General features: G+C 37.8%; 1 protein-coding gene across 1 annotated transcript in view; it reads right to left on the reverse strand.

The window, feature by feature from the left end:
• The window catches only part of LOC150085930 (P2X purinoceptor 4-like), a 118,044-nt gene that overhangs the window by 77,428 nt on the left and 20,613 nt on the right, over nt 1-20,003 (reverse strand). The window contains exon 4 of the mRNA XM_090374745.1: nt 8,237-8,315. Within this exon, the coding sequence (XP_090230871.1) occupies nt 8,237-8,315 (79 nt within the window). The remainder of the gene's footprint in view (nt 1-8,236; nt 8,316-20,003) is intronic.

Below are 20,003 nucleotides of genomic sequence, written 5' to 3' on the forward strand. Positions count from 1 at the left end.
GCATGCTCAGGACATAGAAATGCTTTTAGAATCATTTATGCTGTTATACAGCTGCTAACTTTTGACTTTCCAAGAGCTGGGAGTCAAGCATTTCTAGGCAGGAGGAAAATGAGATTTTATTGAACAGTGGGAGGATGGTAAGTGCAGTATGGACTTAATTTAAAGTCCAAACTGCACTATAAATTAATTTCATTGGAAATTTTATATTAAAATACAGCCACAGGACTGTTTACCTAGTAAAGAAGGGCTTTGAAAAGTTAACCTACCTAATGTTTTTCTGTCTGTGGGTTTCCGTTTGGATATGCTATTAGACATCAACTGATTTTTATTGCTTCAAGAAAGATACTGTTGTAGACTTTCAGAGAGGTTAAGTCAAAGTTTTGTTCATAACAATTGCCCTGCTGGCTAGACTTGGCTGTCAGGAACATTCCTAGGGCTTCACGAGAAAGAGAAGTCCGAACTTGGTTTGTGTTTTTCTTACCTGGCTGAGCTGAATATTCCCTCATAGTCAGCACTGCTATGAGGAATTGGGATAATTGTTTATATTTCAAGCTTCCTTATGCACTGATCGATTCTCCAGTTAAGGATCACTGTACAACATTGGCTGTAGAAATGTATATCACTAAGTCAGACTCGTCCTTCTGGTTTAATCTTTTATTGCAATCAATTTTCAAAATGGAAGGTTAAGATTTGAAAACTATTTGTAAAATAAATTTGCACATGACATTCTTCAACACATCCAAGAGTAATGATCTCAGTACATGAATGTGGGATACATTGGGTTGAACAGCTAAGTTTGGATTTTTGAACATAACAAGAAACAAACAAGCAAACTGATTTATTCAAGCTAGAAGAGAGAAACATGAACAAACTTCTGCACAACTGAGGAAAACATGCCTAGAATTATCAGCTTGCTTGTCCTGTATGGAATTGCTTTTACCACAAATTTTCAATTCAGAAATTCTTCTTCAGTTCATGAATTTGTCTTCTTTCAAAACTTTTGGATCATGAAATGGATTTGAAAAAGTATCAGTGCCACTCACTAATGACTGCTAGATATATTTTTCAATTTTGGTAACTTTGAAAAGTGCTCATATTGTTTTTCTTGCCACTTCTAATCTCTTCTTTAAACAGACTTGTAAAATGTTGACACTGTTCTACCAGGCTGGTTACACATTTAACCAAAGACAACCAATGTGTACACACATGCTTCAAAATCTTTTTCACTTCAGTGGCATGCATCAGTTGAATTTTTTAAATTTATCTTTCCTTCGATCATTTTAAATAGTAGTAAATTCCACCCAGTATTCTTCCACTTTCATGGAAAGGCATGCAAATCCCTTTTCAATACACAAATTAATATGACAAGGACAGTCTATTACCACCAAATGCTCAATCTCTTCTTTTAATACTCTTGCTATTCCAGTTTTTAGGCTCTTCATAACAGGCACATTATCAACACTAAGTTCCAGACAGTTTTTGAAGAATCTCACATGATTTCAGGTTGTCCAGAAAAACATATCCAATGTTGCACCCAGTAAAGTCGCTTTCCAGTGCTAACACTGAGAGTAACCAGCTTTCAATTTGACAATTTTTTTTTATTACAAAAGGTTACCATAATGGGATATAGCTTGGAGAACAATTTTGATTAAAGCCATCTGTAACAATCAAAAATGGCCTTTCAGAGTCATCACTACTACTTCTTTCCCTATCTGTACAATTTCACTGACAATACCTGTTAATTCTGGGACTTCCTAATCATATTTTTTTGCTATTTAACTATCATGAAAAATATTTCTGAGCAAAGCACCTGTATGATCAGCACTACTTAAAGGAAGATTATGTTCTACGACAAAAGATGCAAATAAAGATTCAGTACATATTAGGATTCAACTCATTTAAGAAGAAAGCTATTGTAAACAAGTACATAGAAGGGCAACAAGATTAGTGAATGGAACAAAGGGTTGCTCTTACAAAGAAAGGCTTAAGTTTTGTAAATTACAGTGTCTGGAGACTAGGCACCTGCAAGGTGATCTGATTGAGGTGTATAAGGCTTTGAATGGTTTGAGCATGCTCAGTGCTGATGGAATTTTTCCTTTTGCCCAGATTAATTGCCTGAAGGGACATAAATTCAAATTGAAGAGAGACAGCTGTAGAACAGATGTGCAGAAATTTGCCTTTAGCCAGCAGGTCGTTGATGGTTGGAACAAACTGCCATCTGTAGTAGTGGAGGTCAACAACTTAAATAAATTCAAGACAGAACTAGACAAACATTTGGAGAGAGAATAGATGGGTGAAATGGGAAGGTTTTTTTTTTTTTTTTTTGGCTGATACTGTATAAGCTTGCTTTCTTGCATCATATGCCTCTACTAATGTTAATGCTAACATATGACATTATCATTACCATAAAATGTAATATCTATTTTTTCATTTCTTTCTATGTACTGCACACTGTCATTATGCTTATTTTTTGCAAATGTCTGATTATATCACATTTCCCGCCACTTAAAAATGAAAAATCCATCTACACACAGTAAATGTGTTACCTTTTTTCAGATTTTTTTTTCAATACACAGAAAACTTGAATAGATGTCTTCTGAAATTTTACATCATATTTCTTTGGCATCTTATTGAAAGATAATGTTAATTAACTTTGAAATCAAGTACACAACAGAATAGTACATAGAATAATGCTGTTTCGCATATTTATATTTTACAGTGTAGACTATAACAGCACATCTGATGGCCAATTTGTTAAGGAAAATAAGCAGAAATTTGCAAAATTAAAAAATATATATATATCCAATTTTAATTTAGTTCTATTTTTCGTGAGAAGAAAAAGATGAAGACAAAGAAAAGCTGAGTTTTTGAAAAAAGAGAGAAATTCTTTTTAACCAACTACGTTAGGATCATGAGACAGAATAAGGTCAAATTGAGTAAAAAATATGGAATCTCTGTCATAAATCTGGAGAGTCAGCAGCTATGCTTTACTCAAAAAACAATTGCAAATTGTTTCAAGTCAGACAAATTTTCAATAACAAGTTCTGTTTCAGAAGGCAGTGAGAATGTAAATGTTCTAAATGATAGCTGAAGTTCTGTCATTTTTGCTTTGGATATAAATGAAGCTGTTTCATTGGATTTTTCATAAATTTTTATTGCAATACTGAAATTGGCTGCAGTGTTGCAACCAGTCTGGGCTGTGTATAACTGATGCAAATATAGTTTGCCAGCTATAAACACAAGAAACAACAATTTTATTTGTTTTTTAGGAGCATTAGCAACTAAGGCCATATTGCTCTGGGGATATGCCGTGGTCATTCCCTGACCTTTCCGCATCCTCCGTATTTGATGGTCACGGGCTGGAACCCTGGTCTAATCAAGAAGCATGCGTTATACACTGCTGCTCCTGCCCACCTGGCTACCAAGAAACAACAAGAGAATAAAATGTAAAATGATGATGTAGAAGGTAGAATTAATATACCTCTCTGCAAGGAAGCCCAGAAGGTAGTAGACATACTATGCAGATTTACTGAAAATCCTTGACTGCAACAGAAAATAATTTCTTTTCAATAAATTTGCCAGTGGGGACAAGGAGGTGATTATCCCATTGTAAAGAGCAATGGTTTTGCCACATCTTGAGTACTGCATACAGGTCTGGAAGCCTTATTTTAAGAAAGACATGGATCTGTTGGAACAGGTGCAGAGAAGGGAACAGACAGGTACAGACAAACTTAAATTGAAAAAGAATGGTTGAAGAAACTAGGTACATTTGTGAGGAGACCTGAAGTCTTTAAGACCTGAAGTTTTTAAGGCGTTAAATGGATTGAATAAACTTAATGATGATATTTTTACTCTTTCTGGGACAATGCACACACACAGGGGGATAAACTTAAATTGAAAAAGAATGGCTACTGGATAGATGTGTAAAAATTGGCTTTCAGCCAGACTGCAATTACCATCTGGTGTTGTAGAAGTTTGAATAAATTTAAGGAAGAATTAGATACTATATATTATTAGAGGGATCGGACAAATAAAGTAAGTAAGGGTTTTTTTTGACTGATATCATACAAGCTTCCTTTTTAGCATCAGTTGTCGCTACTAATACTACTACCACTGCTAATACTACTAATAACAATAATAAACATACTAAGAATATTATAGAATAGAAATCACTGAAGAAAATGCTATATTCTTCTTACTGAATTTTTTAAATAAAGCAAGTGTATGTGTTTACGTTTGCATTTTGTAATATAGTATAATACAGTTTTGTAGTTATAAAGCTTTTTTTTTTTAAATTGTAGTTAATCTTTTTTAATAGTAAAACAATATATCAATAATAAGGCCATCAGTTTTGTTTATACAGTAATTTATTCTGAATACAAAAAAAGTATTCAGGAAAAAAACAGGACCAGGGTATGTCTGCCAGGGGTAAAGGTTGATGACGTTGTAGAGCGGATATCATCTTTTAAGGGCAGAAAAGGTGATATAGTTGTACACATTGGCAGTAATGATATTAAGAGTAGAAGACCGGCAGAATTACTTAACAAGTACAGGTCACTGTTGAAAAAAAGCCATGAATTAGGGTTGAATTTGAAAGTGTCTGCAATTCTGCCCAGATAAGATAGGAGGGAGTATATGATGAGAGCCCTGTCGATCAATTCGACCCTGGAAAGATTGTGCAAGGCTCAAGGGGTAGAATTTTTTTCAGCCTGGTCTGTACTTGTTAACAGGAGAGACTGCATCTACAGGGATGGGATACACTTAAATAGAAAGGGTGCAAGAATGTTTGCTGATGCTATCAAGGCAGTGTTAGGTGGGTTGGAAAACTGCTAGATTTGGGGGAAACAAGGACTAATAGATTAACAGTAGCCACTGGCAGAGGTGAAAGTGATTCTTGCACTGCTTCTATTGGAATGAGCAGCAGTTTGGAAAATAAGATGCAGGATATTTCAGAGACTGCTGGGAGTCATTGGGGTGCAAGTAAACACATGGATTGTGTTAGGGTAGCTAAGAAAAAGAACAGGTGCATGTATACTTGCGTGTACACCAATGCTGGGAGTTATGGTAAATAAATTTGATGAATTTGAGGTATTGCTCAAAGCATCAAAGACGGATATTGTTGGGATATCAGAGACGTGGTGTCACACAGATATAAGTAAAGCAGAACTGGAATTTGGGGAGTACAACGTCTACAGAAAGGATAGACAGGATAGGAAGGGAGGATGGGTTATGCTATTAGTTAAGAAACACATAAAATCCAAGGAAGTGAAGCCAGTCGACATCGCTGGACAGTGCAGTGTCGAGTCAGTTTGGTGTGACATAAGCATTGGGAGATCAAAATTGTGAGTAGGAGTGTGCTATGGACCTAATGACTCTGATGAGTATAATAAGAAACTGTACAGGGAAATAGAGTGGGCCAGTAAATCAGAGAGTCTTATAATGGGGGATTTTAATTTCCCAGATATTGACTGGAATTTGTGGAGTGGTCACTGATACACTAGCAAGGCTTTTGTGGATTTATTGGATGATTGTTTTCTACATCAGCATGTTCGGGAGGCAACTAGAGGGAGTAATACTCTTGATTTGATTATCAGTAGTGATTCTTCATGCATTAAGAATCTGCAGATACAGGAACCACTAGGTGGCAGTGATCACAGTGTGCTGTGATCACTGCCACCTAGTGGTTCTACTCAAGGGGATTTACTCAAGGAGGTAACTACCATCAGAGGTAAAGGGAAGGGTTTTTGTTTTCGTAAAGGTGACTATGATGGTCTGAGACAGTATTTAAATTCTATACAGTGGGACCAACTGATGATGTTACCAACAGCAAACTCAAAATGGGAAGCATTCAAAGAACTTATCTTGGAAGCTACTAGGCTTTACATACCAACTAAGAAATATTGTTCAAGGTTCAGGCCTAAATGGATGTCAGATGAACTAATGAGACTTATGGCAGAGAAGAAAAATGCATGGGATACATATAAATTAACATGTGACACAGAACCCTATGATAGATATAAGTTGATCTGTAACCAAGTTACAAAGGAGGTTAGGCAGGCAAAGGCAGATTACGAGAAATCTTTGGAAAGGGATGCAAAGAAAAACAGTAAGGGGTTCTTTACTTATGTAAACTCTAGAAGGAAGGGGATGAATGAGATTGGTCCACTTGATATCGATGGTTCAACTGTTGATGATCCTGCTCAGGTAGCTAACAAACGAAATCAATATTTTGCATCTACATTCAGACATGAGGAGTTATTCAGGAAGGGGAATGCCATAGATGAAGTAAACACTGGCAGTGAGCTAGATGATCTTGTAATAATTGAGAGTCAAGTGGAGGAGAAATTGTTGAAGATAAATACAAGAAAGGCACCTGGGGTGGATGGGATCTATCCAGTTATATTAAAGGAGGCAGCAAAGGAAATAAGCAATCCGTTAGCCATAATTATGAGAGCTTCCTTGGACTCAGGGGAGGTACCCACAGACTGGAGATGTGCAAATGTAACCCCAATTCACAAAGGAGGATCAAAGGCTGACACAAGTAATTATAGACCTGTGAGTTTAACTTCTGTTCCATTAAAATTAATGGAAGCACTGGTTAAAGAAGCACTGCAGGATCATCTTGACAAGAATTCAGTTATAGCTCAGACACAGCATGGTTTTGTTAAGGGAAGGTCTTGCCTGACCAATTTGATTGGATACTATGATGTAGTCACAAAAGAATTTGATGCAGGGAATAACTTTGATATTATATATTTGGATCTTAGAAAGGCTTTTGATACTGTTGCACACGAAGACTGCTGCACAAATTGGAGCAGTGTGGCATTGGTGGCAAATTTCTGCTATGGATAAAGGGATGGTTGAGTGGAAGAAGACAGAGAGTGGTAATTAATGGACACTGCTCATCGTGGACTAATGTTATTAGTGGAGTCCTTCAGGGTTCAGTATTGGGTCCATTATTGTTTTCTGTATTTATAAATAATATTGATGATGGGAAATGAAGCTTAATGTCCAAGTTTGCAGATGATACAAAGGTTGGCAGGGTTGTTAAGGACACTACTGACGCTATGCTGCTGCAACAGGAACTGGAAAGGTTGAGTAGATGAGCTGAGAGGTGGCAAATGAAGTTTAACATTGACAAATGTAAAGTACTACATATGGGAAACAGCAACCCCAGAGCAACGTATCAACTCTGTGGTACTACACTGCAATTGGTAGAGAATGAAAAGGACCTGGGGGTAATTGTGCAGGCAGATATGAAGTTCTCTGAGCAGTGCAGATGGGCTGCAAGAGTAGCTCATGGTGTCTTGTCAATGATATAAAGGAATTTATCTTGCAGAGATAAGAGGTGATTATTCCCTTGTATAAGGCAATGGTCAGGCCCCACCTTGAGTACTGTATACAGGTCTGGAGGCCTCATTTCAAGAAGGATGTAGAGCTGCTGGAACGAGTACTGAGAAGGGCAACAAGGTTAGTGAATGGAACGAAGGGTTGCTCTTATGAAGAAAGGCTTACGTTTTGCAAATTATAGTGTCTGGAGACTAGGCACCAGCGAGGTGATCTGATAGAGGTGTACAAAGCCTTGAATGGTTTGAGCATGCTCAATGCTGATGGGATACTGCCTCTTGCTCAGAATAATCACCTGAGAGGGCATAAATTCAAATTGAGGAAAGACAGATGTAGGATAGATGTGCGGAAATTTGCCTTTAGCCAGTGGGTAGTTGGTTGGTGGAACAGACTACCATCCCTTGTTGTGGAAGTTGATAGCCTAAATAAATTTAGGCTATCAACTTAAGGCTCAGCTGGACAGGTATTTCGAACGAATGGAGGGGTGAAGTGGAAGGGGGTTTTTTTTTTCTTTTTTTTGGCTGATGCTGCATAAGCTTGCTTTCTTGTATCATATGCCTCTACTAATGCTAATGCTAAAAGTAAATTTCAATAAGTTGAATTTTTTTGTTAACTCAAAGTATCTTTATTTTCCTTCAACTTAGAGCTATTCAGAGTTCACTGCACTACAATTGCCAAAAATGATACAAAGATAAGTTGCAAAATGGCAGATAAGCATGACCCTCCATGAGACCCATCCTTCATCTTCATGTTTGCTGTCTTCTTTTCTCTCACTTATGAAATGAAAGAAGAGAAGACAGCATTACTGTGTTTGTTTGAATAAATATTTATTGTTTATTTTCAATTTGTTTAAAATAAATATACAAATATCCATATATTTTGAACATACCATTTCCTAGAAGTAATATTTCACCTGCTATGCAGGTATTATTGAGAGGATCACATTTTGCATCTGGAATGGTGGGATCCTGCACAGAATAAATTTCAACAATTTGTGCACAGTTAGTATAAGTGCTACTCAAAATATTCACGCTGATTAATTATGAAAATTTAAATAATACAAGAAAAATTCTTCCGTTTAAAGGTAATTATTCCCACACATGCACACACAAACAATTTGATGAAACTGCCAAATAATACAGTAGAAAGTAGAAACCTGCTGAACCAACCTCAACTTAACTGACAGACCAGATTAACTGATGCCTCTTTTCTCTTTAAAACATACCACAGCAGTCCACAGTAATCCAATATGCCTGCAGCTAGCAGGCCAGTGTAGTATACTGTGTCCCTGTTCAGTTGTACGCTTCCTGAGAGGTCAGCTGTGTGTTTGTTTCAAACCACATATTTGCACAATCAAAAAAAAAAAGTAAAAAAGTAAAGTGCAGCCATTATCAACCCACTGCAGGATGAAAGCCTCCTCAACAATTCATGTTGAGGGAAATGGACCATAATCTGCCACGCTGGTCCAGTGCGGGTTGGCAGATCAACCGTATTCAGCAGTCAGGGGCTTGAACCCTGGTCTACTCAAAGAACGTGTGCTACTGCACTCCCGCTCCTGCCCACTCGGCTACGGGTTTACATAAGTAATTTAATTAAATATTACATAAATTAATGAAATATAGGAGAAAACAGAGAAAGTTGTTGTTCCTATGAAAATCAAGTTAGATGCTCTGGAAAGACTGAATAAAGGTGAGTCTCTAAAAAAATTTCTGTTGAATTGTATGGGTAAGACAACTGTAAATGAATGTAAAGAAATTATAAAAAAATCTAGAAGGATTTTGCACTCAGTCTGTTTCACAAGAAAAGTTAAGTTCTTGTTCTACTTTAAAGAAAACAAAATTAGAGATAGCAGACAATGCATTACAGCTGTGGTTTATGTAAAAAAGATGATGTGAAACTCCAACCAGCACACCCATAAAAGCAGCATAAAAGAAAAGGCCTTGGTCTTCCATCAAAAGACTGATGATACAGAAATGTTTATAGCAAGAATGACAGATGGCTTGGATATTAGAAAATTAGATATCTTAGATATTTTATATCGCAGTATTCATGTATTGAGTATTAGTGGAGAAGATCATTTCCTGATCAGCCTTCTGCTCAAAAATTTACAGAAGATTTAAGGTATCACAGAGAAAAACTGACTAGAGAATAACAATTCAATATCCACAAAACAGGTCTAAATTTTAAGATGTTACCCACAAAAATAATGGCAATAAAAGTGGAGCCTACATTTTTTGTAACCTACCAGGTTACAAAAAATCCAAGAGAAAATCATGGTAGCCACCTGTAGCAATGCAAGCGGAACTCATAATTGCTAAATATATATCTTCAGTCATATTGGAGAAATGGATAAAAAGAACAAGGTTTGAATAAAAATCCTTTCATACTAGTTAAGCAAATAAAATAAATAAATCTACCAAAAGCTTTCGGACTTATGCAGTCCTTCTTCAGTTGGGGAATGAGCATTATTATAAAATAAAATAAAGAATATCAGGTGTCCAGCCATGGTGGTTATGTGAGGTGAAACACGTGACACGGATGCAGGTAACAATCAGTTGTTGGAAGTGGAGGCTTGTGGCTGTAACTGTAGTGCTTGAATATGAAGCATGTGCCAATGGTTATCATTCTGGAGGATAAGCGCTTCCATGATGGGATGGATGCAGGCTCCTTTATTTCGGCTAAAGGTACCTCGACAACAGGAAATGTGGAGCGATTCCAACCAGATGCGATGAGAGTAGTGTAGGGAATGGCCGATAATTTCAACATCATGGCATGGATCGAGGTTGTGCTGGGAAGACCAGAAGTGCTCCGTAATCGCAGTGTTCTGAATCTGCTGAACAGACTGATCTCTCATGTTTGGAGATTTTACTTTAGAGCCTCCTGCCAGACTCCCCAACATAGCAAGCCAGTGCAGTCGTGGCAGAAAATGTGGTACACCAAACCACTGTGCAAAGGGGGGGGGAGGTCGACATTTCGACATTTTTATCCTCAAGAGGAGGAACTGCAACTTCCTGCCTAGTAGTTGCAAGCACTTTATCCCATGGCCTCGTAAAAATTTAGAGAGCTGTTGTGACATGCCTGGGTAGTAGGGGTTAAAGGCAGTAACAATCTCATCGCACCTTTCACATCCAGAACTGGAATGAGTTCGGGTGCGGGTTTGCAGGGCTCGCGTGGTACCAAGAAGCTGGCTGTGAGTGTGTGCTGACCCGTATTTGGTGAATTGGCCAGCACACATCGGTTTGCAGTGGACAGAAGTGAGTAACTAAAAAGGGGAGAGTATTGTCCGACTCCAGTTCAATGGTGAATTGAATAAAGGGTGACAGAGAGTTGAGGTGTCATAAAAGTCAGTCCCCTGGTGCAGGAGGAATGACAACAAACACATTGTCGACATAGCGACACCAAAAGGCCATAGGATCTGGAAAATTCACAAACATGCAACCCTCCAGCTCTTCCATAGCAATGTTTGCTGTGACCGAGCTGATGGCTGCACTCATAGCTGTACCATGAATTTGACAGTAAAGGGATTAATTGAATATGAAAACACACCAGTCAAGTACAACCTGAGGGCACTGCAAACATCATTGGCAGATAGTGAAATTCTGTTGTTCAGAGGGGGTCATTGTCGAGAAGTTGTTTGGCACACGTGATAGCTAGTTGGACAGGAACCGACATGAATAGTGAACCATGTCAAATGAGGCCATATCTGATCTTCTGAAGTGATAAGACCAGAAACCAGGTGTAGGAACTCTCCACTATTCGAAATCATGTGGTCAGTGTTGCCTACTAGAGGTGAAAGTAGATTGGTCACAAACTTCGACAACTCATAAGTTGGGGTGCCACAGCAAGAGATGATAGGTCATAAGGGAACACCTGGCTTTTGGACCTTTGGCAAACCATAAAACTGCGAGATTTGGCATCCTGAGACATGTAAACGTCAGCACATGGACTCAGAAATCTTACCACCTCTCCAAGATCTTAACAGGAGGGTCGTGAATGGGTTCATAAATGGAGGTGTCTTGCATAAGAGATACAGCTTTCATTTGGTAGTCCAACTGATTCAGAACGATGGTATGGTGTCCTTTATCGGCTGGCAGGATGACAATGGAATTATCTCTTTTCAACAAGTTGAGAGCAGAGATTTGGCGTCAGTTAAGGTTGGAATTAACTGGATGGGCACGCTGCAGAATTGCCACAGTCTTGAAGCAAATTGCATTGGCAGTTTCTTCAGACAAACGTATCAACGACACCTCTACACCCATGGCGAGTTCTGTGAGTGGAGGACTGCAAGGGCAGAATGGTGAACTTCATCCACAGGGTGAGGAGTTCCACCTGTTCATTGGACAAGCGTCTGTCATTAAAGTCCAACAAAAACTGAGAGCAGTTCACAGTAGAGGCTCCTTGCACATGACTAGTGGTGCGGGCCTCAAGAACTAGATCGCTGAACTTGCTTTATTGTCGTGAGCGATATCAGTCGGATTCCGAGACCACCTGGAAACAAAGTCTAGACAATACTGGAATATACAGAGGAGGGGACCAGGTCTCTAAGCTCAAACATGAGGACAGCTTTGCTGGTGGAAGTGCGTTGCAGGTCCCGATGAAGACTGCTGATCCAGATTTGTAAAGTTTTGAAACTGAAATTCTGATAGGCACGTTGCATACACTTGTGGGGAAATGGTGCTCTATAGCAGAAGCCTTCTGGAATGATGCGGTTAGCCTTGCACCTGTGTGCGAACCAAAGATGTTGATTATGGTGGGCTATGAGGATGAAGCTTTTCTATAGCTTCACAACAATGCTGTAGGTGTGCAGGCCAAAAGCAGAGTGTATGAATTAGAAAGGACCCCTGTCTCCTGGATTCATTTTAAATATATATTTTCAGTCGTACTGGAGAAACAGATAAAAGAACAATGTTTGAATAAAAATCCTTTAATACTAGTTAAGCAAATAAAATAAATAAATCTACCAAAAGCGACAAAGGTAAAGAAAGGCAACACAAGAACGACGAGAAACGTCGGATAACTTACGCGGGAAATTAGTTTCCCAATACGGCACTCTAGCACTGCTCGCTCGGTAAACAGATGGTAGGTGTTATCAGTCTGGAGCAGAAGTCAAGAACGATATATTGACTGACAGGTAGGCGTGGCAAATGATGTGCTGATTGGTGCGTGAACACAACACATGATAACATCGGTTTAGTAGCACTAATGGTCACTTGCCTCAATGGTAACTTGCCCTAATGAACGCTTTCCATAATGGTGAAAAAAGGTCAGGTTACCTCCACTTGAATCCCACTAGAGCTTTAACCCCTCCCGAAGTGGAGGGGGTAACCTAACCTTTTTTCTTTAGAATTACAGTCATTTTTAGAAATACATTCATAAAAAAATAAATTTTTTTATTACTGTATTTTTATTTTCTTTTTCAATAATATGCCCTAATGGTGAAAGAAGGTCAGGTTATCTCCACTTGAATCCCATCGGAGCTTGAACTCCTCCCGAAATGGAGGGGGTAACCTAACCTTTTTTCTTTAGAATCATGGGTGGACTATGCGCATAAATTGTTTATTAAAAAATATTAATTTTTTATTACTGTACCTTTTAAGACACTCGTGCGGATACACATGTATCATAATGTCAATCAACAGCTCAATAGCTATTCACTATATATATATATAAAGAATCTTTCTTTCTTTTCCTATTATTTCCTAACCTAACGTTTAAGGTTAGGTCACAAAATGTAAGGAAACCTATTCTATTATTTCCTAACCTACCATTTAAGTTCAGGCTACGAAATATAACGAAAAATAAAGAAAACTTTTCCTTTTTTCGTAAGGTTAGGCCAAACCTAAATCAACAATATAGTAAAAACACTCATGAATTCCAAAAATCTGCTTTTAATAATGAGAAAAAAACATAATGAAGAACAAAAAAATGAAACAAAAAAAAAAAAAAATTAGTAAAATAAACTTTTACTAATTTAGTTTTCATCAAAAAATCAACCAACGTTTTATTTTCCTTACAAATTTCTCTTCATTTCAACGTTTGCCACCCCTACCTGTCAATCAATATATCCTTCTCGATTTCGGCTCCAGACTGATAACACCTACCATCTGTTTACCGAGCGAGCAGCGCTTAGAGTCCGGTGTCAGGAAACTAATTTTCTGCATATTTGGTGGTGATGGGCTCGAACCGCGGTCTAATCGTGTTGGCTTTCTTTACCTTAGCCCAAAAGCTTTCGGACTTGCGTAGTCCTTCTTCAGTTGGAGAAGGAGTGTTATTATAAAATAAAATAAAGAATATCAGGTGCCCAGTCATGGTGGTCATGCGAGGTGAAACACGTGGCATGGGTGCAGGTAACACCCATCATTCTAATGGTCAGACTACCAAATGAAAGCTCTATCTCTTTTGCAAGACACCTTCATTTACAAACCAATGCATGACCCTCCAATTAAGACCTTGGAGCGATGGGAGACCAAAGTCAACAGTCTGGTCCAGTTGGTTCAAGTCTGGTAAGATTTCTGAGTCCATGCGCTGGCATTTACATGCCTCAGGATGCCAAATTCCACAGTTTTACGGTTTGCCGAAGGTTCACAAGCCAGTGTCCCCTTACGACCTATTGTCTCCTGCTGTTGCTCCCCGACATATGAGTTGTCGAAGTTTGTCACCAATCTACTTTCACCTCTAGTAGACAACACTGTCCACCCAATTTCAAACAACGGAGAGTTCCTATGCCTGGTTTCTGGTCTTACCATTTCAAAAGATTAGATAATGGCCTCATTTGACGTGGTGTCGCTATTCACATCGGTTCCTGTCCAATTAGTCATCATGTGCACCAAATAACTTCTTGACAATGACCCCATTCTGAGCAGCAGAACTTCACTATCTGCCAATGACATTTGAGCTGCCCTCAGGTTGTGCATGACTGGTGGTGTTGTCATGTTACTTAATTACTTAATTACCTAATTGAAAGGAAAATAATGGAATAATAATTAAGTAATTAGGCCATTAAGTACTTAGGTCATTAATTAATGAATAATCATTAATCATTAATTAAGCTAACAGGTCTGTAATTACTCAAGTCATTCTTTGATCCCCTTTGTGAACTGGGGATACATTCGTACATCTCCAATCCATGGAGGCTACCCCGAATACAAGAATGCTCTCAAAATAATGGTTATAGGTTTGCTTACCTCCTTTACTGCTTCCCTTAATATAACTGGATAAATCTCATCCACTTCAGGTGCCTTTCTTACATTTAACTTCAGCAATTTCTCTTCCACTATCCTCTCAGTTATTAAAAAATCATTCAGCTCCCTAGTAGAATTTGATAAACTGCTGGCATTCACTCCCCTAAAGAATTTCTCATGTGTGAATGCAGATGCTTCTTTGTTGGTTTTTTTTTTTTTTTTTTATAGGAGCATTAGCAACTAAGGCCATACTGCTCTGGGATATGCGGTGGTCATTCCCTGACCTCTCTGCATCCTCCGTATTTGGTGGTGATGGGCTCAAACCCCGGTCTAATCAAGAAGCGTGTGCTACTCACTGCTGCTCTTCCCACCTGGCTATGGAGGAGCCTGAATGCAGATGCAAAATATTTATTCAGCTTGTCAGCAACCTGAACAGGGTCTTCAAAAGTTGAACCATCGATATCAAGTAGACCAATGTGATTCATCCTCTTCCTTCTATGGTTTACATAAGAAAAAAAGTCTTTGCTATTTTCTTTTACATCCTTTGCCAGAGATTTCTCATAATCTGCCTTAGCTTGCCTAATATCCTTTGTAACTTGATTGCAGACTAGTTTATATCTACCATAGGCTTCTGAATCACCTGATAATCTATATGCATCCCATGGATTTTTATTCTCTGCAACGAGTCTCATTAGTTCATATAACATTCATTTAAGTCTATGCCTTGAACACTATTTCTTAGTTGGTATGAAAATCCTAGTAGCATCTATGATTATTTCCTTGAATGCAGTCCATTTTTATTTACTGTTACCCCAGGGGCTCACATCTGGTGAGTATGAGCTTGGCACACTCAGGGTCCTGAGCTGGATATCATCATTCTTCTCTTTCCTGGTGATTCCTTTCTTCTGATTCTCTCTCTCTCTCTCTCTCTCTCTCTCTCTCTCTCTCTCTCTCTCTCTCTCAGGGTAATTCAGAATTTTTTTTTTGGCTGGTGTAGCATAAGCCTCAGGCTTCCTTGCGACGTATGGCTAATAATAATAATAATAATAATAACATCATCAGTTGGTCCCACTGATTCTAAATTCCAAGTTCAACCTTTACTAAAACTTGGAGAAAGCTTTGGCCCAAGGTTGAAAACACTTATGGTGTCCTAACTACAAGATAATGAAGAACATAGTTTATTAACTGATTTTAGGCTAACTGAGGGTTTCGAAAATTTATAGCAAGATGGCATACAATAACGAATTTGACAATGTTTTTGAACAAATCAGTGATGATTTTTTTTGGAAAATGAAATTGTGGACAATGCAGTAATCATACACACCATGAAAGAAACAGATGAAGTTAAATATGAAGATACAGGTCGACCATCACTAATCTGGTTCCACTGCTAATTTGGACATAATTTCCGCGAACGTAATTTAAAATTTCCCGGGTCGCTGCACTGACCTGCCGTTACTGTTTTGGTGGCATTGGTTGCAGCATCAGCTGTTGCCGTGAACTCGTAAACACTGGCAAGCCATTCTCACTTGTTTTTTTGCATTTATTATTATTATAACCTGCTCACATTTAGCCCCAACCATGGTTCTAACGCATAAAGGAAGTGCTTCGTGGTGTAAAGCACAAACCATACATTGTCCATAACAGATAAAGTTGAACTTCTGAAAAAACTCGACAGCGGTGTGTCCTGTGAGAAGTTTAACTCTGCTTAATTGTAAATTCCAGCAATTTCTTTCAGTTCCTCTTATTTTAGTAATTTTCTTTTAGCCATTCCTTTTTAGATTTTTTTTTTTTTATAACACACTTGTACAAACTTGTGGAAAAACACAACACAATATGATGGATAATACAGCGTGCTAACGAACTTGTTTTCACAAAATCTCTAACAATACTGACAAACTTATTGTGACGTTTGAGAGTTTATTTTATAGCAGTTAGTTTTATTGCAGTGCTCGCCATGCCTACAATAAACTAATCACAAACGACCTTCATATGTATGCTGTAATAGCATCACACGTATGTGGCTGACATGGCTTCTCAAGAAATAAAGTAACCTACTGGGCCACGTCAGCCACATATATGCGACATAAAAAAAAGTCTCTTTTTATATATATATATATATATATATATTAAGCGAAAAAACAACAACACTGACATTACAATAGTTATTTTAGAATTACTAATCAAATTATTTGCTAAATATTTTTTGACCTCTGGGGAATTTTTGGCTTGGCAAATAACGTGTTAAAGGTAGGAGGAGGTGGTTAGCTGTTGGGTAAACTGTATGTGCTAAAATAACCACCGGTGATCCGGCAAACTCACTAATCTGGCACCCCACCCCACAGGTCCCAACGCTGCCGGATTAGTGATGGTGACCTGTATTGCATTGAAGCTAGAGTCAAAAATTTCTCAAGTAGTCAAAAATAATATCCCAGATAATCTTCCTTTGCATTATAGAGAACAAAAGGCTGATTTAACAGCTAATAATGTAATGTTTATAAAAAAGTGGAGGGCATGCTGCAAAAAATTATATTCATCATCTAAACAGATGAAAATTACTCATTTTATGTAAATAAATATACATGTATTTTAAGTAAAAATAAAATTCTTAAGGGTATGTATATATGTTTTCTATGATTCCCTACTTTGATTAACTTTTGTGATTAATTGACCAATTGCTGATCCCAATCATGTCGCATAAGAGAGCTTCGACATTAGAAATCAAACAATACACATCATCACATGAGATTGATTAATTAATTTTTTGAACATCATAAAAAGGGATTGATTACGAATGTATACACCAGCAAATCAACTGATTAAACTATTTAGCACTTACGCAACGATTCTGAATTCTTTTGATCAGATCCTGTCATCAGCATCAATGAGTGGAGTGATATGCAATTGCATTTCAGCAATGAAACTAACTTACAGGTGTAAGTTAATATTATTGTTAGGATTCACAATGTTGCCTAACAGCTAATTAGATCAATTGAGTATATTGGGTGTTGGTATAATATATTTGAAATTAACTTTTTTGACATTCAATAAACTAATTAATCAATCCCACATGGTGCATAGTATGAGGGAGGTTCAAAAAAGATTTGTATTCATCCAGTAGTTGTGATAGAAGATCAAAACAAACACCATGTATTATACTTTTTCAACATAGTCACCAGACAAAATGACACATTTTTCCACCTCTCAATACACTTCCACTGGCCAATTTTGTAGAAGTCCTCTGACTGTCCTTCAAACCATGACTTGGCAGCAGAAATCACCTCATCATCAGCAGCAAAGTGTTTTCCACAAAGAAGACTTCAGGGCAGGAAATAGGAAGAAATCCATGGGTGCAAGGTTGGAGAATAAGCAGGATATGCCAATATTTCAAACATACATTTGTGGGCAGACCTCACTGCAGCATGAGGGGAATGAGAAGGGATATTATTGTGGAGCAGGCACACACACCTTTTGACAGCTTTCACTGTCTTTTTTTTTTTCATTTTTTATTGCTGCATGTAGCTTTATGAGAAGGTGGAATAACATTCTTTGCCATCACAGTACAGCTCTTTTGAAGGTAATATGTTAGTATTACGCCATTCTGATTCCAAAAAAAAAACTGACAGAATCACCTTGCCAGCACTTGATTGTACCTTTGCCTTTTTGGAGGTGGGTGGGTGGGGGGGAATGATTCTGCATGCTTCCACTGTTTTGACGTTAGCTGTTTTGGGATCATAGTGATGGATCCAAGTTTCATCCATGGTGACTAGCTGTGAAAAAACTCCTCTTGCTTTTTCTCGGACATCAACACCATTTCATGTGTCCTTTCCTTCTTCTGGTAAGGAGTCAGAAGGCTAGAAACCCATCTAGCAGACACTTTACTCATATACAACTGTTGATGGATGATGTTCTTCACGGACCCTATACTAACTTGGAGCTCTGAAAATAGCTCTTTGATGCTAATATGGTAATTTTCCAGGATTAATGCCTCCATTTTTGCAACACTCTCTTCTGTTACAGCAATTACCGAGTGTCCTGGAATTTTTTTATCATGCACTGAAGTTCTTGTGCATTTGAATTGTTTATACCAATGTACAACAACATTCTAACCAAGGAAGTCTTCTCCATAAATAGCAACCATTTCTTCACAGATTGTTTTGGGTGTTTCCCTTGCAGAACAAGGAATCAAATCACTGATATCTATTCCATTTTATCCATTGTGATACTTCACTTCATTCAGCACTGCAAAGAAAAAAAAAAGAATTGTCAGATTGAAACGAAAATTTGTGGTTGCTATATAGAGATTTCAAGGTATCAAGCAAACAATTTCTTCTTTCTATAAACTACTTCTGGGAATACAAATCTCTTTTGAACTCCTTCATATTTCAATTCTAATATTAATGTAAACTCCTGGCCTTATATTATGGCTGTGAAGGGCAATAAAGATTATCTCTCTCTCTAATTTTAATCATTCCTATTAATGCCTTTTATGCAATAAATAAATTACCAAAATTCTCAGCCAAAATGAATTACATTACATTACTTGAATACAAGGACAGTTCCAGATTTCTAAAGGGAAGGGCTAAAGCAGTGTTGAAAGGAAATCATTAAGCTTTAAATCATCATCTATCAGCAAAAAATCTGCTTAATCTTTTTTGCTTTTTCAGAATGTAATTTGATACCTTGCTTGAGCCTAACAGCTGCTAGCCATAAATTTTTCAAAACTCTTTGCCTCTAAACAGCTGTCAGTAATCCATAAGTTATTAATACAGTATCTTACAAGAAACACTAAGCAACTTAAGAATAAAAAAACAAATTCCAGACCTTAAATAGGTTAGAAAATGAAAAAAAGGAACTTGATTTTAAAGATTATCAATTCAATCTAACATGAGAAATTTTGCTCTAAAGTGCAACACGGTAATGCTAGTGAGGTTCTACAGCTACCTGCTAGCATGGCATGCTATAAATTGAACTACCTAAACAAAGAAATAGCTAAAGAGATAGAAATTAAGAAATATTTAAATTATGAGAAAAAAAAAAAGAGAGAGAATAAAATTAAATGAAATTGAAAGCCAATACTCATGACAGGAATACAACTGCAAGGGGGGTAGGGGGAATAGTGGGCTCCCAATGCTAAGTCCCTAATTCTTAATATAAAGCTGGAAACGGGCCTGTCTCACCATTATAACATATATCTAAAATGTCAGTTTTAAAGAGTGGAATGTTTTTTGTTTGTTTGTTTCCTGTTTGTTTGTTTGTTTGGTTTTTAGGAGCAATATGGCCTTAGGAGCCACTAAGGCCATATTGCTCCGGGATATGCAGTGGTCATTCCCTGACCTTTCCGCATCCTCCGTATTTGGTGGTCACGGGCTCGAACCCCGGTCTAATCAAGAAGTGTATGCTACGCACTGCTGCTCCTGCCCACCTGGCTACGGAGGCGCCAAAGAGTGTAATAGAGTGTCGTGTGTGTGTTGA

This window comes from Mastigoproctus giganteus, chromosome 5, assembly GCF_048544385.1.
Source record: "Mastigoproctus giganteus isolate SK-2022 chromosome 5, ASM4854438v1, whole genome shotgun sequence".
Taxonomy (NCBI): Eukaryota; Metazoa; Arthropoda; class Arachnida; order Uropygi; family Thelyphonidae; genus Mastigoproctus; species Mastigoproctus giganteus.